General features: G+C 40.3%; 1 protein-coding gene and 1 pseudogene across 1 annotated transcript in view; both read right to left on the reverse strand.

Moving 5' to 3' along the window:
- CDKL4 (cyclin dependent kinase like 4) overlaps window positions 1-14,775 on the reverse strand; it is a 30,483-nt gene extending 15,708 nt beyond the window's left edge. Inside the window, 5 exon segments of the mRNA XM_032652244.1 lie at window positions 9,759-9,883; window positions 13,296-13,365; window positions 13,367-13,425; window positions 13,427-13,453; window positions 14,728-14,775. Of these exon segments, the coding sequence (XP_032508135.1) occupies window positions 9,759-9,883; window positions 13,296-13,365; window positions 13,367-13,425; window positions 13,427-13,453; window positions 14,728-14,775 (329 nt within the window).
- LOC116763872 lies at window positions 14,632-15,344 on the reverse strand (annotated as a pseudogene).
- Window positions 15,345-23,458: the final 8,114 nt, after the last annotated feature.

The following is a 23,458-nucleotide window of genomic DNA, read 5'->3' on the forward strand; positions in this document are numbered from 1 at the left end:
ATGAGCAATTAGGCCTGACACGATTTTCATTTCTAGAAGCAATGCTTCAGTGAATATCTAGTCATCCATCTATGGAAGTTGTGCAGTTATCTTTTTAAGGTAAGTTCTAGAAGTGGGATTTCTGGGGCCTATGGTAGGCACATGTTACATTTTGATCCTGCAAGTATGAACTTCAGGTAGACCTGAGACTTGGTTTTGCAGGAAAAAAGACATTCTTGAAGGTTGACCTTCAATTCATCCAATTCATGTTGGTGGTAAACACTCAAGCATGTGCCAGGGTTGTTTTATAACAGTTACCTATGCCTGGTAAGCAGGCAGGTACACAGCCAGGGGAGGCTGGGGAGAATAAAGGGCCCTTGAGAATGGGAGGCTGGGAGCTTCTTGCCCCTGAAGATTCCTCACTCTGTGGAAAATATTGGGGAGTGTTTTCCATCGGGGAATTGGGGATCTGGGCAACTTGTATTCTGTCTGGGAGTACTTAGTGTATTTTGTGTAACCATTTCTATAAATTGCAGCAATTACATTCCCTTTAACTTTTCTGTTGATGTCTTTCCATTGCTCACATCACTGTCCCAGGATGATGGCTTCACAGTTACATACGACCAAACTACCCTCACTAAGCAAGGTTGTACATATTTACACGCCCACCAAGCATCTGTGCATTTGAGTCCCTATCTCCTCATTGTCTTGCCAACATTCCGTTTTGCCAGTGTTATGTTTGCCAAGCTGTGGTTAAAATAAAAAGATATCTCACTTTGGTTTTCATTAATTTCATTTCATTAATTACTAATGATTTTAATTTTCACATTATTGAACATTAAACCTCTCTCCTTTTGTGTATTTTCTGTTCATGCCCTTTATTGCTTTTCGATTGGTCTAGTTACTCTTCTTTAAATTGATTTATGAAGACTCAATGTATATCAGAGTCTACATAGATGCTGTAAATATTTTTCTCAGTGTGTTGTTTGCTTTTCAGCCCTCTTCGCGTAGATGATGTTGTTGTTGACATATTTTCAAAAATCTGAAACCACGAGATTTTTTTTTTTCACTAAATGTTCTACTGTAAGGATTTTTTGATTAACAAATGTAAAATTACCTAATATTCCAAACCCTCGCATCACTCAGTTTTAATATTTTATCATATTTGGATATTTAAATCATGTGTTTAGATCACTTTTTAAAAACTGAACTCATTATCGTGCAGATGGAGCTGGTCTTGCAGAACAGTGGGCTGGCCTGTGTGTGACGCAGGTATGGCACCAGTGACAAGACATGTTAGGTCTGGGTAAACACCAAGAAATAGCAACCACTGAATGGAGGTATTTTGCTCAGAGCAGTTTCCCCATCTCAGATCGCAGTGACAGTGTCAAGCCCTTGGCATCAGTGATCTGGTGGCAGCCTTTTGACTCTAGCTCTTCTCAGTATTGTGAAAGCACCTAATTCTCAGTATTAAGTCCCTTTCCACTTAAAATGTCTAGAGTGGTTTTTATTTCCTATACTGAATTCTGGTATAACTTTATCCTCTCCCTCCTTTACCTAAGAGCCAAGCCTGAGACTACATTATTTATATTTTTTTAATGAGGCAGAAGGAATAGTACAGCCATTTGTGCACAGAGTTCAAACCCCAGCTGTGCTGCTTCCTAGTTTTATAACCTTGGGCAAGTTATTTGTGCTTTCACTTTTCCTGGAATAATACCTCACAAGTTTATTGAGAAGTCTATCCATTAAGAGCCTGGGTATTAAAACATAGGTTCAGGATATGAGGGTCTGGTGTCAGAAGAGGTGAGTAGATGGGGCTGACACCCAGTGCAAAGACACAAAGAGCCTGAAGAGGATGGGGAGAGGCCCTGAGGTGAGAAAGAGCTGGGAGTGTGGTGGCCAGTGTGGCTAAAGCGTGAGAGTGAAGCTGCTGAGGCTGGCGGGGGGGGGTGGGGGGTGGGGGGGGGCGGCGGGGGGGGGCAGACCCCCGAGGGCCTTCTCAATCTGGGTCAGGAATTTGCACTTTACTCTAAGTTCAAAGGGAAGTCATTGAAAGGACTCAAGAAGGCAAGTGACATATATAGAGAATGGATTTCTGGGGCAGAGTGGATACAGGGAGGTTAATTCGGAGGCTAATTTAATAATCCAGGTGAGATCTAGTGGTTTAGATGAGGCTGGTAGAGGTGGAGGGAAGGGAGTGGATCTCAGTCTTGGGAGGAGGGCTTCCCTGGTGGCACAGTGGTTAGGAATCCGCCTGCCAATGCAGGGGACACGGGTTTGAGCCCTGGTCCGGGAGGATCCCACATGCTGTGGAGCAACTAAGCCCGTGCGCCACAACTACTGAGCCTGCGCCCTAGAGCCCACGAGCCACCACTATCGAGCCCATGCGCCCTAGAGCCTGCGCAGTGCAATTATGAAGCCCACGGGCCTAGAGCCCGTGCTCTGCAACAAGAGAAGCCACCGCAATGAGAAGCCCGCGTGTCGCAACTAGAGAAAGACCGCGCATAGCAATGAAGACCCATCGCAGCCAAAAAAAAAAAAAAAAAAATCCTGAGAGGAACTGGCAAGAGTAACACATGGCCCTATTCATGTAGAAACAGAACGCTTGTGCTGGTCCACAGACTCTAGGCACCAGGATCCAGTACTGGAACTGGGAATCCAGGTAGGGCCAAGGGTTCAGAGACTGGCAGAACCCTAGTTACTAGTATTAGTAACACCGAATTAGGCATGAAGCAATGTCCTAAGAAACTCCCCAGCTATTGTTGTGAAAGAGGGGTATTTAAGGGCACCTCACAGGAAGAGTCATGGCTTCTGTTCAAAACAGAATCCTTCCGTGATCTCAGATTCCAAGAAGGCAGATTCCATTTTAGGCAAAACAACATTTATACAAAATAACAACTACAAACAAATACCACTGATCTTAGGAAGAGGAGATAGTTATCAAAGAGAATACAGATTCACACAGTGTTCATTCCAGAAAGGTAGAGCACTGCAACATTATTCAGCCACACTCAGAATTTTTCAAGGCATTTTGGAGTGAAATAAAACTTTCTGTAGAAACCAACTGATACTCTGTGTTTAAATAGTATACTTTGGTGAGTGCACAAACAAATACTGGAATAGTGAAGGCCTGAAAGCAAAAACTAGACATTCTGGTTCAAGCCCGTAGGGGTTAATAAGGGCGACAGGGTCAGGGAATTCAGACTGGGTCACTCAGAGGCTGCTCTCTTAGCCATTCAGGGGAATCTCCTGGCGCTGACATCAGAGCTCATTATCTTTGTTTTAGTTTGTTATATAACTTGACATGGAAAACTTGATTTCATTATCAGTACCCAAGATGAATTGAGTCCTTCTCTGTAAACCTTTGTTATCCTAGAATAAAATCCAACCTTTACTGTGGCCTACCAGCCTCTTAATGATTTCACTTCTATTAACTCTCCCCACCCCCATCTCCTATCACATTCCCACCGACCTCCACTCTGGCCCAGTGAGCCTCTGCTATTCCCTGAACAGATCTCCAAAGCTTTGTTTTTATTGTTCCACCTATGCCCCTCATCAGGCATTCTCTAATCCCTCAGTGTGCTTTATTGTTCTCCAAAGGCTTGTAACTCTGCAAGGGCTTTACCTTGTCCATTATTGTAGCTCCGGGGCCTAGAACAGTAACTGGTACCTAATAGGTACTCAACTAAGCTTCCTTCGCTGGCACTCTCAGAAACTGTATAAACTAACACCCTGTAATCAATCCCTTTTTGCTTTAACTACCTAGAGTGAATTCTGTAGTTGAATCCTGATTAGTTCAGAATATGATACCAGAAGTGGGTATGGGAAACAAAGTCAAGGCCTTGGGCATGTAGGCTATCTGACTTAGCTGGGTCTGAAGGCAGGGGGATCTAATTACCATTAGTGGCTGGAACACTGGTAAATGGGCACCCAGTGATGAACCAATTACTTACATAATCACCTGTGGTCATCTGGAATGAAGTGCCTATTCAGGGCAGGGTTTTGCTGGACTGAATGTGATTGAACAATATGGGAACATATGGGAAAGTAATAAAAGAAAAGCGGGCTGGGCTGGCTGTTTCTCACTTCACTGGAAAAATTAAAGAAAAAACAAAAGGACAGCTTTAGGGCTTTGATATTTTGGTTCAAGGCACAGTTAGGAAACCAAAAGTTTCAATGGTTGCCCTTATTTTTTGTATTTTTAAGACTCACTCCATTGACCATTGGAATTACCCTGAGATGACTGAAAAATCAGATGCCGAGAATAGTCCTGCAGGGTGCTAAATGACAACACAGGTTGAATTTATGTGAGGTTAATTAATTTCTCAGTTAATTAAGTGAGAGATATACTTTGAGAATTGAAATGTGGCACTTTGGGAGTATTCATAGAACTAAGAGCACCCCAACTTCCTGCCAAAGGTCTCTTCTCATGTGAAGTAGCCCCCGAGCTTGTGTGATGAGGCTGCTTTTGCCTTGTTGAGGACCCCCCTAATGATCTCACTTGAGGCAGCTGTGTTGCATGTGGGGTGGCTGCCAATTCTCCTCAAGGCTCCTTTCCCTGCTACCCGTCAAGGTCTCCAAACCTTGACTAAAGTCAGATCCCAGCATGTCCCAAGGGGGCTATTACAAAGTCAAAGAGAGGGAGAGAAGATTTACACAGCAAAAAGAACTATACAATTATGCTAATTTATACTGTAGAATGTACGTGGAAATGGATTTCATAAGTGTAGGACCAGAGAGGAGGAAACAAGATTTCAGACTTGGGCGGATTATAACAGTATGGGCTCACTTATTAGCGAGGCTGGTTTCAGTAAACTCCCTGGAGCAGCTAGGAGTGAGTCTAGTTGACTGCTGCACTGGTTTGATTGCTGCACTGGTTGATCGCTGCATTTGGTGATTGCTGCATTGGTTGATTGGAACCTGGACTAAATGGTTGCCTGTGCCAAATGAAGTTGCAATGCCAGAAATTCATTGGTAAAATGAGGAGGAAGAAATCCAAAGTTTTGAGGAGACAGGGGTGTTAGAGAGGATTTGTCACAGGCAACATGCTCCTCTATGTTTCTCCAAAGTATCTAATGGTAGCACTAATCTACATTCGTCCTCAAATCTGCAGTATTGCTTTCAGTTTTCTATTTTGGTAAAGAAACAGCATGCCAGACGCTTCTACTAGGCTCCTCCCACCATAGCAGCCTTCATTCCTTGGATCAGAGCCAAGTGGCTCTTGTTCCATTTGCTAGTGCACCTATTTCCACTATCCAGTTAGGAAATGGGGAAATAACCCCAAGGATGGATTCCTGGACTTTCTAGGACTGCCAGGAGATGGATTCAAGTCAAAATTTCATTTGCCACCTGACTCTCACTAAGCTGCCCATCACCCCCCCCCCCAACACACACACAAACTGGTGAACCACAGTGGCTTTCAAAGTCACTGGTGATTGGCTTTACTGCAGAGCACTGACCAGAAATTCCTGAAAGACTGGGTAGCTCTCTTTTCCCAGTACACAACTATCCTGGTAAATGGCCACAGACCATCCTGGGGTAGGCTAAGAGGAAGAATTAAGTACATACATATGATGTTATTGCAGGGCTATTCCCCAAGGAGAGCTGCTGGCTCCCCTTTATTCATGAGGCCCTGGGTCTGCAAACTGGCTATTATGGTGACTCAAGCCAGGCCTCTAGTTACTAGTTTATGTAGAAGAAATAGAACCTTAGTGACCTGCCCATCTCCTTTGTGTGGGAGAACCCATGGTCAGACCAAACCATTCTGTTCACCACTCTGGCTCTGTTGCCTATTACAGTAACTTCTGGAAGTGAAGCACTCCTTCTTGGCCTCTGCCATCCAGGGCGCCAATTATCCCCAGGAAATCAGGAAGCCATTTCAAAGGAAGACTCTCCCTGCTTCATATCTGGGACACGATGCTGGTGTTCTTCTAACTAATGCATTTCTTAATGCTCATGATTCACTGCCATCCTCCACCAATCCACACCCATAGTCGTATGGGTAATTATCTATGATCAGTTAATTGAGAAAGAAATTAAGCCTTTTATATGTCAATTACACCTCAGCAAAGCTGAATTTTTTTAAAAAAAGAAATTGAAACATGATTTACAGATGTACATGATGTGCTGTCGCCAGCCAGAAGTGGATAGCTGTAGTTTTATAAACCCATATGGTAGTTTTCACACACTGACAGTCATTTATAATTGTTCCTTTAAATATCTTCATTAGATTTTAAGCTTCTTGAAGGCAGGATTAGCCCATTTTGTATAGTGCAATGATAGTAAAGGGAAATCCTTCCTGTTGGTAGGGTGGTAATTCCTATCACATTACCAATTAGCTTACTTATTGTACCTATTTGGTTTTTTTTTTTGGCCATGCTGTGTGGCTTGCAGGATCTTAGCTTCCCAACCAGGGACTGAACTCGTGCCCTCGGCAGTGAAAGCGCCGAGTCCTAACCACTGGACTGCCAGGGAATTCCCTCCTATTGTACCTATTTTGAACAGAGAAGGATCTTAGAGAATGGGAATAGATTATTTTAAATTTAATCAGATGATACCAGTTGCAGTTGTTTAAGTACATGTAGTTTCTTAACTGGAGCAAATCCAACACAGTCTCAGTACTCAGTATGCAGCCATTGATCTAATAAATGCTTTTCCCTCTATCCAAGTAGAGGACACCAGAAGCTTTCACTTGGCAGGGGAAGCAGTACACTTTCACCATCTTACTTCAGTGTTAAATTAGTTCTTCTTTATGATACAATTTAGTCCTCAAGTCTCATGATTATCTCACCATCCCACAGGTCTCATCCCACACTTCCACTACCTTGATCATCTCATATCTACACACCAGTTATTTCTTTAAACTGTGAATTTACCCTAATAAACAATGGTTGAATTGGCTTGGTATGTATGCTGTCTGGTTGTTTACCTCTGTTTACTATTCACTGGGTTTATACTCTCTTGGCTGTTATTTAAGTAGATTTTAAGATGGGAGTGAAAGCAGACGAATGTTTTTAATTAATCATTGTTATCTGGAAGTACCCAGCATTTCAGAGAAAGAGTGGCTTATTCTGCATTGTTCATACTTGCATTCCTCTATGTAGATCCAAGTCTCAGGGCTGACCCAAAGCACTTTGGATACACTGGAACTGCTATATACACTAGTAAAACACACTAAATACACCAAATACACTTTCCACTAGAGTGGAAAGTAGGGTAGTTCAGAGGTCCTTGTGGTTGCTAAATACATACAGAACAAAAGAGTTGCTTGAATATGCCTTGTCCTTTCTCACATCTGGGCATTCCACCAAGATTGTCCACCTGGCCAACTCTTCCCTTTTTCAAAGTCTCAGCCCAAATGGTTTCCTTCTCTGCAGAAACTTCCTGATACCCCAGGACCAACAGATGTTGGAGATGCTCTTCTCTTGTATCCTGAGCACCAATGGTAACCCAGTCTACATTGTCATTTGTAATTGCTACTTTGAATATCTGTCTCTTCATTAGATTTTAAGCTTCTTGAGGACAGGATTGTGCCATTACATCTTTCTGTTCTCTGCACCAGCAGAAGTGTTCAGTAAAATATTTCTGAAGTGAGTGAATAACAGAATGCTGCACACTAAAGAAGCTATTAAGATGAATTAGATATGAATTCTGCACTCAAAAAACTTATAGTCTGGGAAGAGAGAGAGTATGCACATAAAAACATGTAAGGTAGTAAGTGCCAAGTACCATAACAGGGATGAAAATAAAATTCCATGGGTATTCAAAGGAGGGAAGCAATTCCACCCAGATAGAGAAATCTCAGAGACGGTAAGAATATCTAGGATTTCACATTTTAAAGATTATGAGAGAGACAGGGAAAGTGGAAAAGGTTAGAATATTCTAGGTTAAAGGAAGAGCATGAGCTAAGTCCTATAGGCAGGGAGGCTTAGGGTACACAGAAGGAAAAGAAAGATGTTCAGCTCAATTAAACTGGTACATGGATTATATGTATTGTAGGTTTTATTTTCAGGGCCTTGAACAATACATGATGTTAATCATACATTTCTAATTTTATGAAAATGTATGTTAACTTATAAATTAATTTATATGATGGCTGAACACATCTGTCCTCTGAAGCCAAAATACAAAATCCTGTTTAGCTCATAATAAAGCTGAACTATGAATTAATTCATCATTTTAACTGTTTTAAAAATTAATTTTTATTTAAAAAATAAAATACGTGCATTTTATTCCAGCACCCAGCCTGGAACAACAGTAGGAGTTCACTAAAATTTTTTCTGAATGAATATATATTCTAACTGGGTGTTAATCTTTTTAGAAATATGATTTGCAAAATCTACATATGTAGATATGAAATTATATTAATTCTTCATCTGGCAAATAATTTACCTAATTTGTCACTTATTTTTAAGTTTTGTTTATGGTACTTTTTGTCAAAGGGAATCTCTAAAATGAATATGATGTATATTTGGCAGTTGGAGTTCCCTTTATTCTTTTTTAAAAAAATTTCTTGGTTTATGGGACTTCTCTGGTGGTCCAGTGGCTAAGACTCCATGCTCCCAATGCAGGGGGCCTGGGTTCGAACACTGGTCAGGGAACTAGATCCCGCATGCACGCCGCAATGAAGATCCCACATGAGTCCATGAAGACCACGTGTGCCGCAAGTAAGACCCGGCACAGCCAAATAAATAAATAAATATTTAAAAAGATTTTTTTCTTGGTTTAGTCTAAGTTTTTCAAGTTAAGAAAAACCAGTTGGCATTCTGATTCGATTTTTGTGCAATAAATAAATAAATCAGGGAGGCAGAATCTATATAATAATGAACATTTCCATCCAGAAATATATGTTCATTTAAACAAAATCCCTTACGTATCTCAGTTTTGTAACTGTCTTTAGGTAGAGTCTGAACAATTCTTTTTTACCTTTATTCCTAAACTTTTTTGTTGTTGATATTTGAATGGGATCCTTCTCCACTAGATTTTCTAAAGCACTGATTGATACAAAAGCTGTTAACTTTTGTGTGTGGAATTTGGAGTGCTGTGGTCACTATACTGAATTCCATTAGTTTTAGTAACGCTAGGTAATTCTGTTAGATTTTGTTGAATAATAATATCATGCAAATAATGGCAATTTTATTTCATTTTCCAAAATTATATATCCTATTTGTTTTTCTTAGTTCATTACATTGGCTTGAGCTCTTATGTCTTGTTTCTCACTTTAGTGACAGTTTCTTCAGTATTTTATCCTTGAATATAAAATTAGCTATTTATCTGAAGAATTTTTGTGTGTGTACATGCATGTGTGTGTGTGTGTGTGTGTGTGTGTGTGTGTGTAAAGAGTATTTTGATCCTAGTTTGCTAAGGTTTTTTGTTTTAGTAACCAGGAAAGGATGTTGAATTTATCAACTGCCTTTTACAATTTTATCAAACTTATGTACTTTTTCTCCTTTAACCTATTAGTGAATTATATGAATACATTTCCTAATATTGAACTGTGCTTCATTCCTTGAATTCAGATAATCTAACATATAATTTAGCCTTGAAATACATTGTGATTTATATTTGCAGTAGATTTGTCTATTAAATACTATATATTATATTTACTCTAGGTAATAGTCATTTGCCCTTGAATACATCCTAAATTGAGACTGGAGAGGGAGAGCCAGCAGATACATCTGGGGTAGAAAGGGGCTCAGATGTGAAATTTGCCATAGTTAATCCACACATAATGAAACTGGGAACCGGCCACACAGAATTTCAGTTTCTGGATTACTTACCCGTTTGGGTTTCTTTCCAGCTCATTTAAAAGTGTATGATCACAGTATTCAAAAACTAAATGCATTTTCCTTTTTCTCCTGAACACCTCAGTGAGGAGGTTCACAAGATTTGGGTGTTTTAATTGCTGCAAAGGAATTGAACTACAAAGTTTGGTGATGTGTTTCCTGTAATCGTTTCTCCCAGACCCCTTACAATTTTAAGAGGAAAAGGCCTTGCTCATCATTCTCTCTGCATCTCTTGCAGAGAATTTTACTACAGTTACTCACAAGAGAAACTACTCTTAGTATCATAGAATCTTAAAGTTGGAAGAAATTTAAGAATTTACCTAATATACCCCATAATAAAGGATAACTAAGCTGCTTGGATCTCTCTGGAGACAGCAAATAAAGTACAACTTAAAATTTAAGCACTAAAATAAAAAATTCTTTATGCATTTAGTGGAAATTCTAAATACACAAGTCATAAAATGACCTTAATATAGAATGGTAATGGAATTATTGAGTAAAAGACTATAAAAAGCATCAATACCCATCTATACCCAATCATATTGGCATAGATTTAATGTAAATGTCAGCTGGATTTAAACCCAGCCTGGACTTTAGTGTTGGCTCTCAGAAATACTAGATTTCAACCCTCAAATCCCATTAAACTCCATATTCTAGGAGTCTCTACAGTTAGTCTGTGTTTTAAATTTATTTATCTTATTTTCAGCTCTGTTCTTTGAGTCTCTTGTTCTGTCTTATGCTTATGTTTAATCTGTTAAATTCAATTCCCAAACTGAAGCATTTCACAAGGCAGCCTCTGTTTAATGTCGTAAACCAAAGGAAAAACCCTGATTAAGTAAAATAATCTATCACTAAAGTAACTACATAATTTATCATCCAACCAGGGTAACTAATGTAAACCAGGACTGTCCCAGGCAAATCGGCACATGTGGCCACCCTGCCTATAGGTAAGGTGACTGTATAATTTCACATACGAACCAGTATGCTTTTTAAAGAAGACGCTAGCCAGACAAAAAGGGGTGCCAACCAAACTGAACACTGGGAGAAAAGCTATAAACCAGGACATCTGATCACTCCTACTTATAACTCGTCTTCCTCTTGTTTTCCCAGTATAGTAGACAAATCTACTTTCCAAACCCTTGGTACCATTTACTCAGAAAGCTATATAAAGAGAGAGAATGCAGTTTTTTGTATACAGTAGAAGCTCAATAAATATTTTGCAGGCCCAGTAGACAGTCTTAAGTATGGAGCCTCATACAGTATCCTCTCCCTTATCTGTAAGCACAACTTGACCAAAAAGCAGAACAAAAAAAAATCACCCTGTGATTATATGCCTGATTACATGGAAAAGGAATCCGTTATACATTAACGATATGCCCAGAGCACCAAATCAATTTGTTTTCTACGTGTTCCACTGCCTAAGAGAGCAGAAAGGCAAACAGTGGAGGAAACAGGTAACACAGATAAGCCAGCTGCTTTGTACTGAGGCAAAAACTTTAGAATGGGGGTGAAATAATCTCTTCCAGGAGAGCCAGGGATTCACAGATGCTACAGCTGGATGTGAAGGCAAGGTTTAACCTTGTCAAGTCTCCTGTCTTTGGGCAGATCGGCAATTTATATCTTCTTTGCAAACCAAATTAACTTAGCCCAGAAAAACAATGACTTGTCTAAGGTAAAACAGGTAATAAGGAGGGGAAAATCAAAGCGAATTTAAATAACAGGAGTATGTGAGGAAAGTAAGGTAGATTTATCACGGAAGGGATCTCCTCAGGGCACGCATGGGTGGAACACACCGAAGGCAGGAAAGCTGTACCTTCTGAGAGCCATCACCGGAGACCAAAGTGAGTGGGAATCTGGCTATTTTTTACCTTCAAGTGCACCCTCAAATTGGGCACTTGTAACCCGGGAGGTGCTACCTGAGCATTAACTTTACTGGAAGACTTGGTGGGAGGGGGTGGATAAAAAGCATCTTCTAGTATAAAACAGCCCATTGCCAGGTTCAGACACACCTTGTAGCTTAGCTCTGTGATGAGCTGGCTGTCTGACCAGTGCTCTCTTCTGGCTACAAGGAACAGGGGACTGTTTTTAAAATCATGATGGATGTGCTCTGGAAAACTCCGTGCATATCAAATTATATTTTAAACAAAACACTAAAACTTTTTAGTTGAGGAAAGCTGCTACAAATAATACTTGAAAAGAGCAGATAATGTAATAATTATCTCCCTTTAAAAACTGGATTTCTGGGGTTTTCCTAAAACAGATGATGCACGTCAGAAGTAAAGGTCAGGGGCTTCCCTGGTGGCGCAGTGGTTAAGAATCCGCCTGCCAATGCAGGGGACACGGGTTCGAGCCCTGGTCCGGGAAGACCCCACATGCAGCGGAGCAACTAAGCCCGTGTGCCACAACTACTGAGCCTGTGCTCTAGAGCCCTCGAGCCACAACTACTGAGCCCGTGTGCCACAACTACTGAAGCCCGCGCGGCTAGAGCCTGAGCTCTGCAACAAGAGAAGCCACCGCAATGAGAAGCCCGTGCACCGCAACAAGGATTAGCCCCCGCTCTCCGCAACTAGAGAAAGCTGCGTGCAGCAACGAAGACCCAATGCAGCCAAAAAAAAATAAATAAATAAAAAAATAAATTCGTAAAAAGAAAAAAAGTAAAGGTCGGCTGTGGCTGTGTGTTCTTGAGGAGATCACAGTTTTGTTGTGCAAGGTGTGGTCCACAGACAAGCAGCATCTCTGCCATCGGGGAGTTTGTTAGAAGCACAGAATCTCAGGGTGACCCCAGACCTCGACTCAGAATCTGCATTTCAACAAGGTCCCCAGGGGATTCTGATTCACGTTTATGTTTGAGAAGCACTGCCCTCTGCCTCCGTTTCCTTCCCGATAAAATAAGCGTGCTGAATGAGAAGCATCTCTAAGGTTTCTTATCGCTCTAAAATTGTACGATTTTTAGGATAGGAAAAAATTTACATTGAGAACTTGTGAATCTTACGTATCAAATCCTATCAGAGTAAAAACAACTTAAAACAAAACCTTTGTGTAAAATGTGTATACGTAGCTGGGGGTGATATTCAATATGTCTAGGAACCAGTGGCGCGCAGGCGGGTACCAATCCATACGGATGCCTACAGGGGCCCTGGCACGGTCCTATGGGCCCCTCTGTGCCACAGGATGCTCTTTTAGTTGCTGGTTTATGGGGAGAAGGACTTAGGCAGGCGTCGGGGCTGGGGTTGTGGTGGGGAGGGCCAGGGCTGAAGGGGAGGATAAACACTGGGATGAGGGGACTTAGGACAGTGAATATTTACCAACCAGAACAGGACTTCAATTTTAACAGTCTATAGCTGTGCTCATAATATCACTTAAACATCAGAGCGGCCAAAGTCCAAAGTGATGATCAATTTATATGTTGCTGATACAAAGAAATTGCAGTCCAATGGGGGAAAAAAATCACTTTAAAATTCTTTGTAATTTTGGCATACCCATTTCACCCAGTACAGTGATATTACAGATGTACAGAGGAAGTTAACCTACCTTCAACATGCGTATTTCTCTTAGAGCTATTTTCTTAACCACAGGATCATCTTCGGATTCCACAATTTTTTAATAGCTACACTTGTCCAGAGGTTTTGTTTCTGCATTTGAATACAACCCCATGAGACCCACTCTCCAATCTTAGCTAATTTCTCACACTTTCTCCATTGGAGTCGAAGCGACTTAAATCACTGTATTGAATTGACTTGCAGTACAGTGTTGCACCTGGAAAATAAAATGACTCAGGTTAACCACGTTACCAAGGACAGCGCTCTCACAGCTTTACTATGTAAACTAACTTGCCCAGGATGCCAAAGGTTTATTTTTACTTAATTTTAAATACACTTAAAAATATCTTGGACATCTATACTCGTGCTTCTCTTCATAATCGAATGACTCTTTTGTCTTTTTTTTTTTTTTTTTTTTTTTTTTTTTGCGGTACGCGGGGCCTCTCACTGCTGTGGCCTCCTCCCGTTGCGGAGCACAGGTTCCGGACGCGGCAGGCTCAGCGGCCATGGCTCACGGGCCCAGCCGCTCCGCGGCATGTGGGATCTTCCCGGACAGAGGCACGGAACCGTGTCCCCTGCACTGGCAGGTGGACTCTCAACCACCGCACCACCAGGGAAGCCCTTTTTTTTTTTTAATGGCAAAGTCTGACCCAAGTTTTAGTTTGTAATTTCAGCATGTATCTCATGCAGGTTTGGGAGCATCAAACTAAATCCTACAATCGCCAGAAACCTTGTTACAGTTGAATGCACAATTAACTAAAATATGTACATTTTTAGTGTTCATGACAAATGCAGATATGACCTTGTTACACTTTTGGCATTCTTGAGAAAGCACATTAAGCTTTAATATAGAAATATTCTGGTTACACTTGTGCTCAAGTAATAATAAAATATTTGTTCTTTCGATCTCATATATTCTCTGCTCAGGAATGGCCCATCTCCTGCACGCTTGGAGCAACCTTTGGCTACGTGGCTGGCCTTGTTACTTCACCACTCTGGATATACTGAATAGAAAGAAACTTACATACAAGAACAATGTATTGGAGCAAAGGGAGAAGATATTTCTTTGTGCAGATTCCATAAAGACTGTGCAGACTGTATATGGTCTAAGCCAGGCAGTTCCAACTTAACAGCACTGTTTTTTATGTAGTTACAACATGATTGATTGTAGCTTTTTAACTATGAAGCCCCTGAGATTGGTACCTTCTAGTGAAATAAAGTATTTATAATAGATTGTGGCTTCAGATGCTGTTTGTTGCTTCTTGGACCTTTAAGAACCATTCTTAATCAATCTTTATAGAATTTGAGGACAGGGCTGGGTTTTTTTTTTTTCCTTTCAAGTTTTAAACTGCTTCATTAGTTATAAGAGGTCTGGGTATAGCTTTAGCATTTCATATGCTTTCTGAGAGAAATGGACAGTTTACTTGGCCAGTGAAGACGTTTCTCACGTAATTAAACAACAGTTTATACATCTTGATCCTATTCTTTTTTTTTACTGTGTGTTCTTTGGAGTTAAAATGGCTATGATAGCCTCATCAAAAACAGTCTTCAATCCCTTCCGAGTTAAAGCTGAACATTTCACAGAGCAGCACGCTCCTATCTCTTTTGTTAGTTTCTGTCCTTGTTCCACACATATAGATTTTTCCTTCATATCATTCAGTCTTGCTAAAGTTTTGGGGTCATCTTGCAGATAATCTGAGTTCCTATGAATAAAAAGGGTACATTTGGTGCGTATTCCTTAAGTTCTGGTACCCACCCCTCTTTCACATTTTGACATGAGGCTCGATTTACCACAGAGAAGCAAGCCTATAAGGAAGACATCAGTCATTGGATAAGATAAAGGCCTCAGCCCATCATAGTCTTCCTGCCCGGCTGTGTCATAGAGTCCCTGGAGGTACTGCTTGCCCCCTACGGTGTCGCCGACTGCGCAGTGGTCGAAGACGGTGGGCACGTACTCCTCCAGGAAGGCGTCCTTGTCAGAGCTCATGAGTAGGCACGTCTTGCCCACCGCCCCGTCGCCGACCACCACGCACTTGAGCATCAGCGCGCCGGGCCCGTGAGCCATGCTGCGGCCGGTCGGCCTCCGGGCATGGTCCCCCTGGAGCCCCCGCCCCGGCCCCGGGCTCAGCCCCAGCCCGCCTGGGGGGTCCGGCGCCGCCGCGGCTCAGCGAAGCAGGGCCGACCCCCCGGCTCCATGCAGCGGTTCCCCCCGCCCGAGGGGAGGGGCGGCGGGCCCGGGGCGCTGCCGCCGCCTCGGTCGCTGCCCGGATCCCCGCCCGGGCCCCGGTCGCCGCGCCCGCCCGCTGCCCCTGCCGCTCGGCGCCCGCGCCCTCTCCCCGGCCCGGCCTCCCCAGGAGGATCCGCTGGATCATAAGCGACTCTTTTGTCTTTTACTAAAGATTCATAGGGGGAGGGAAAAGCACGACTGTTGCCTCCATTTTTTGAAGCCTTGTGGGGAAAAAAATTTCTGGACATTATTTTGTTAATTTAGTTCAGTCCTACGCAGTCATTCCAGCTACTGCAAAGATTCCACATATGTTTCTTACAATGAGTCTGTGTGTACTTCGGTTGAACTAAAAGAATTTATGGACAGGAAACTTATCCAATCTATTGTTGCCATTATCTTCAAGAAGATGATTAAAATATGACGCTGTAAAACCCAGCTGAAGGAACACTGCATACTCTGGTGTACGGTGTTTATCTTTTCGCTTCTAACCCATGTCAATACTGCAGAGACTAGGAAGAGTAGCGAACAGGACATGGTACAAAGTGCTCTACTGCCACCTGGTGGACAGAAGAAAGAGGGCTGTTGAACAAAGCAGCCATTAAAAACAAAAACAAAATCTTTTTAGAGCATCATTTATTGCCCTTAGCTTTTATATGTATGAAGGAACGGATCCTTAAATTCTTAGATCCTAAAGAAAATACTAATAAAGCACAAAAATGAGGACAGCGTCCTCTAATTCATCATGGATGTTTTCATATATATCCATAGTGATTTCTATGGAAATACTAGGTTTGCGTTTTCTGTCTTGCATTCATAAGTTTTGTGGTAACTGGTTTACATGCTAAATAACAAATAAGGCCAATATAATTAAATATATCCATCTAGCAATGAAAACTACACAAATTCTAACTAGTCTCAAAAAATCCCACCTCAGAATCTTGTTGATATAATCTAATACTAATAATAATAGGTAGCAATTAAATAGCATTGTTCTACGCAAATTACAAATAATCTGCACAAATATTTCACGAAGTAGGTGTTATTTTTATTCAATTATACAGATGAGAAAACAGGCACAGTGAAGCTAGCATGGAATGAGAACCCAGGCAGTCGGGTTCCAGAGATCACAATTTGAATCAGTACACTATACTGCCTTTCAGTGAATTCAAAGGAATGCACAATTTGAAGACCGTTTTATCCAGGTATTAGGAGTAATGAAATGTGAAGTGAAAGAGCTGACCACTTTAAAAAATTCTCATGTTTCAAATGAGTACACTTTTTTTTTTACTTCACTATTATTCAGCCTTTTCCACCTACAGATTATCTCAGTGGAGAAAGAAACCATCTACTCTCACTTGAAACCATAAAAACAGACAACTGGGAAAAGAGGTAAAGGACTACTTACTGCACTATTATACAAATGCTATTTCTTTGTTGTTGTTGTAGATTCTATTCTCTCTTATAAAAGGAAAAAAACTTAAGCATACACACTCTAACACATGGAAAATCCATCACAGATTATATTCTGAAAACTATTAATTACACTGTAGTTTAAAATAGGTATTATTATCTTAAAGGTATTTAGATATAAGCATGCATACATTTGTCTTTCTGTAGCCTAGTAATAGGTGACTGGGAAGAGGACAGAAGAAACTAGGCATTTGCCTTAGAAAGTTATTGGCATAAACTTTGTAGATTTATGAAGTTAACCCACTTGATAGGTACTATGGTTACTGAGGGAAATTTTGAATATGTCAAAAACTTAATTATGAAGTTTTAGTCTTCGTGTTATTTTCTTTCCTCAAGTAGGTGATCTGATCTACTGATCTATGATTTTCCTTTTCTTTCAACAGGTTCAATAATGACTGACTGCTCAGGCTAATATTTAGATCTCTGTCACATCAACCATACTCCTGAATACAATAAAATAGAGCACCAGAAAGTAGTACTTTATCTGGTAACATCTCAATATTATCTGTTTTCTAAAGCCCTTATATGTTCATGGAAGATGAAACTAAATACACAGGCAGGAGTTACAATAAGGCAGGAATTCCACAAAGGAATTTATGGCTTTAATTCCAGTTTACTAGGACGCCACCAGCGTTTATAGAAGTGGTAATTCCTGAACTCTTAAAAGAGGTCCAGACCAAATATCTCACTGTTTGATGAACATCTCTACACGAATGGACAGAACCACCTCAAAATCAGTACACTCTAAACCAAATGCCTTCTTTCTTATCCTCTGCCTTTACCCAAAGTTCACAAACCTGCTCCGCATTACACCTAAATGGCCTGTCAAGATACGTATGGTGAAAACTTTGAGGCAGTCAAGGACAGCGACAGCTGCTTAAATCGAATCTCTCTCTATGTACCTTTCACAAAGCTACAGAAGTCAACCAAAACAAAAAAACCACATAAACCCAATGCCTTCAACATTACAAGAAGACAGAGGAATCTACAAACTTAAATAGAAAAGTAAACCCCCAATTCTGGAAGAGATATCTCTTGAGCTGCCATTATAAGCCCTTGCAGAGAGCAAAGACAGGAGTGGGATGGGATCTGGAAAAACTATAAAGAAGAGAGAAGAGGACTTCCCTCATGGCACAGTGGTTAAGAATCCGCCTGCCAATGCAGGGGACATGGGTTCGAGCCCTGGTCTGGGAAGATCCCACATGCCACAGAGCAACTAAGCCCATGCACCACAGCTACTGAGCCTGTGCTCTAGAGCCCGCAAGCCATAACTACTGAGCCCACATGCCGCAACTACTGAAGCCCATGCACCTAGAGCCCGTGCTCCTCAAAAAGAGAAGCCACTGCAATGAGAAGCCCGCGCACCACAACAAAGAGTAGCCCCTGCTCAATGCAACTGGAGAGAGCCCGCGCGCAGCAACGAAGACCCAACACAGCCAAAAATAAAAATAAAATAAATTTTAAAAAAGAAGAAGAGAGAAGAGAAAAAGAAGGGCCTAAGATAGACTTAGAATCACTCCTCAGAAGAGAAAAATACATTATAAGTGCAAAAGTACTGAGAATGTCCTGGTGGATCTGAGCATTCACTATAGGGACGTGACTTAAAAGTACAGGGTATCCAGGAGGCATCAGTCAGGGTGCACTACTCCTGGGGAAGAGAAGAGTAAGTGGGAAGGGTGAGGCATAAGTCTCTGTTGGAGACTAGAGAAGTGAAGGGAAAAAGAAACAAGAGGATAAACTTGCAATCCTGCAAGACAAAAGAGAATCCCCAAACTGAAGGAAAGGCAAATCTTCCTCTCACCACTAAGAAAAAAAAAGCACTATCCATTTAAGAAAGTGCACTTTGGTACAGTGACAGAGTAGGTTCCCTTGAACTAGGATGGCTGTCAATTACTGCAAGCCAAAACCTGCCCAAGAAATAAAATAGAGGAAAGCAATCTCCATACAAAGCTATTATTAGAACAGGATAGAAATGAGAATTAAATATCTCAGCTGACAAAAATCATTCCAGGGAGTTCCCTGGAATAGTGATTGATAAGGGAGTAAAAAAATAGGTTGAGGGATTTCCTTGGCAGTCCAGTGGTTAGGATTGCAGAGCTTTCACTGCTGCGGCCCTGGTGCAATCACTGGTCAGGGAAGTGAGATCCCGCAAGCTGCACAGCATGGCCAAAAAAAATCATTCCAAAGAAACGTAACCATGAAGCATAAGAAAACTAACACAATATCTGATTTAAATATCCTCTAACAATCATTTGGAGATAGGAAGAGCCACTTTAAATTGGAAACTCAGGGACTTCCCTGGTGGTCCAGTGGTTAAGATGCCACGCTGCCAATGCACAGGGCGTGGGTTCGATCCCTGGTTGGGGAACTAAGATCCCACATGCTGCGCGGCGTGGCCAAAATATGTAAAATAAAATAAAATTTAATAATAAATTGGGGGCTTCCCTGGTGGCGCAGTGGTTGAGAGTCCACCTGCCAATGCAGGTGACACGGGTTCATGCCCCGGTCCGGGAAGATCCCACGTGCTGTGGAGCGGCTGGGCCAGTGAACCATGGCCACTGAGCCTGCGCGTCTGGAGCCTGTGCTCCGCAACGGGAGAGGCCACAATAGTGAGAGGCCCGCATACTGCAAATAAAAAATAAAAAAAAATAAAAATAAAAATAAATTGGAAACTCAAATAATAAGACAAAATGTTGATGAAAAAATAAAATGATAGTTGATTGAACTCAGGAAAGAAATGCAAGAGAAAGGAAAATAATCTCAGAAATAGAGACTAAATAACAATATGCCAACAGGAGAATAGAAATAAAAATTTAATATGAGGAATTAAAGAAAGGCAGAATAGCAGTTAAGAGAATAAAAATGAAGGGGAAAGAAGGAAGAGAGTTTAGAGACAAAGTGGTTGAAATGGAAGACACGCAAAAAAAAAAACACAACAAAGGTATAACTAGAGCTCCTTAAAAAAGAAAAAAAAATGGAACAGAACCAATATTTGAAACTATAAACCAAGAAAAATTTCTGGAACTAAGATCTGAATGTACACATTGAAAGGCCTATCAGGTAGTTGGCTAAACTGACCCAGAACAATCAACTCAGAGATATGTTTGAATAAAACTATTAAGATAAAGAAAATATTCTCATAGCCTCCAGACATAAAGACTAAATAACTTCAGTGTAAGAGAATTAGAGTGACATCAAACTTATCAAGAGCAACATACAATGTAAAGTGAAAATGCAGCAGCATTTTGAAGAAATTCAAGGGAATAAAGTGAAAACCAAGGATTTTAACTCAGCCAACCTGTCCTTCAAGTATCAAGGTTATAGATAAAGAGTTTAAAACATGCAAGGGGGCTTCCCTGGTGGCGCAGCGGTTGAGAGTCCGCCTGCTGATGCAGGGGACACGGGTTCCTGTCCCGGTCCGGGAGGATCCCACGTGCCGCGGAGCGGCTGGGCCCGTGAGCCATGGCTGCTGAGCCTGCGTGTCCGGAGCCTGTGCTCCGCAGTGGGAGAGGCCACAACAGTGAGAGGCCCGTGTACCGCAAAAAAAAAAATAAATAAAAAAAAAAAAACATGCAAGAATTCCAGGAATATTATATTCATGAGCCCTTCTTAAAAAATCTATGAGGATAACTTTCACCCAACCAAGAGTTGATTGGGAAAACTTCAGCAAAAGGATTTATAGTGAACACTTAATGTATTCAATTAAAGACTAAAACAAAGGTAGGTACACAAGTGGAAGAATAATACATAAGGAAAACAACTTATAGATGTTATAAGTTTTGATAATGTAGCAAGTAATGCAACTAAAAATATGTTGGAAGAATGGAGAAAAAGGAAAACAGAATAAGTTCACTGATAACTGAATAAGTGGGAATAAAAAAATACCATTAAAAAAAAAAAGACAAACCAGAGAATAAAAGGTTAAATAAGAAAACAAGGACTAAGAGCATTTAAAAAAAAGTATTAGTCTAGGGAATTCCCTGGGGTCTGGTGGTTAGGACTTAGCGCTTTCACTGCTATGGTCTGGGTTCAATCCCTGGTTGGGGAACTAAGATCCTACAAGCCGCACGGCACAGCAAAAAAAAAAAAAAAAAAAAAAAAAAAGTATTAGTCTAAAGGCAACTACTTAAACAAAAATACAAACTTTCCTAAATACTAAAAGAAATTAAAAAAATAAAAATCCAACATAACGCATAAAGAAACACAGGAAATTTAACATTCTGTACATAATAATTATAACATAAAACAATACAGCAGAATAGAGACCACAATAAGTTGTATCAATAAATATGAATGGGCTTCAGTCATTTATTAAATGAGAAAGATTTTCAATTTGGCTCACAAAGCAAGGTGTATGCAAGAGACACACCTAAAATAAAGTGATTCAGAAAGGTTAAAAATAAAAAGACAGGCAAAGGTATACAGGACAAATGGAAACAATAAGAAAGGAGTTTGTGATCCTGGTGTCAAAGTAAAATTAAAGCTAAGAAAGTATTAAATATGACAAAAGGGGGCAGTTTTTAATGCTAAGAGAAAAAATTCACAATGTAGATATAATAGCCCCCAATAACAGCAATTACTGTTATAAAGCAGAAACTGTAGGACATGCAAGGAAATGTATAGAAACAAATTAATAATGAGAGACTTAAACACATCACCCAGTAAAAGACAAGGCAAGTGAACAAAAATATTTAACTATGTAGAAGACCTAAACAATGTAACCAGTAAAGTAAATCTTTAGGAGAAATATACATTGAATTCTACATTCTGATAATCTGGAATATACCTTCTTCTCAAGCACACATGGAATAGCCACAAAAACTAATTATACATTAGGTCACAAAGAAAGCATCAGGAAGTTTCAAAAAGTAGAAATATTATAAATAACATTCTGATCATAAAATATCAAACTAGAAATTGGAACAAAATTTAAAAACATAAATAAAAAAAGATCTTCTACCTAGAAACTAAAAAGCCTCTATTAAACACCTCTTGAGTAAAGAGGGAAACACAAACTAAACTAATAAAATTTTTAAAAATGATAAAGAAAATATAACATATCAAAATCAATGAGACACATTTAAAGTAGTGGTTCTCAACTAGTGGTTTTGGCCTCCAGGGGAATTTTTCAGCATCTGGAGACATTCTGATTGCTATGAGTATATAGAGGCCAGGAACGCTGCTAAACATTCCTCAAGGCACAGGACAGACCCCCATGATACAGAATTATCTGATCCAAAATGTCAATAATGTCATGGCTGAGGTACCCTGACATAAAGCAGTAAGGAGAAGAAAAGCCAGAGATCAAAACGAACATATAGAATAAAAGACTAAAAATTAACAAATTAAGTTCAAAAATTAAAAAATATAGAAAAGGAACTACACAAAATAAACCAAAATAAAGCACAAGAAAGGAAACAATAAATTGAAACAGAAATTAATAAAGCAGAGAATACAAAAAATAGTAGATCTAATTAATAAACCCAAATCCTGCTTCCTTGAAAAATTTAAAATAGACAAATCATTAACTAACTTAATGAAGGAAAAAAGGAGAAACAACAACATATGCAAATAAGAAATGACAAGAGGGAATAACCATCAAAACAGAAGAACTTTAAAAAAATCGTGAGACTATTTTGCAGGCATCCATGCAAATGAATTTGAAAAACTTGGATGAAAAGGATTAATTTCCTAGAAAGATAGAGGTTACCAAAATTTGCCCAATTAGGGATTGAGAATTAGACTGGTTTCAGTATAGGAAATAAAGTTACCTAAAAAAAAAAAAAAATATCCCACAAAAAAAGCACAAGGGGTCAGACTTTGACTATGGTGGGGTAAAGAGATTGCAAATCTTCCTAAAACCACGTATAAGACCAAGCAAAACTCTCCAAAAAACAAAATCAAAAATAAAAACAACAATTTTAAGGATCTGGAAATCGAGCAAAAGCAATAAGCAAATGGAGAAGTATTTAGTTATGATAAGCTGCTAGAACCCCACTTAAGAACAGTGGGAGTCAGTGGCTTCTTGCCTGAGGCTGCTGCCATCCGTCATCTACCCCTCTACCTTGGCTCAATGAGTGTAGTAGTATTACCAGTGTGGACTGGCCATGAGCCAGCAGCCTCTCTCCTGAGGGATGTGTTTGATATGGCTCAGATGCTGAAAACCTGTGACAACAATGTCAGTGAAATGCTTAAATACTCAGTATGAATCAAATGGGAAAGAAACCAGTTTTTCAAGCCTGAAAATGTGGTTCTAGCTGGGGTGAGGTGTAGAATAGCCAGAAATTTATGGGAAGATCCTAAAAATGAAAGAACCATAGAAGGGCTATTTAACTTTCCACACATCTCTGGCTAACTGGGAAACTCTGGGCATACATAGGGAAGACCTGAGAAAGCTTTGAGAAAAGTTAAAGCTGGGCAGGTTTGAGGATGACTGAATTCTGAATGCACTCTTCAAC

The sequence above is a fragment of the Phocoena sinus genome, chromosome 13 (genome assembly GCF_008692025.1).
Source record: "Phocoena sinus isolate mPhoSin1 chromosome 13, mPhoSin1.pri, whole genome shotgun sequence".
Taxonomy (NCBI): domain Eukaryota; kingdom Metazoa; phylum Chordata; class Mammalia; order Artiodactyla; family Phocoenidae; genus Phocoena; species Phocoena sinus.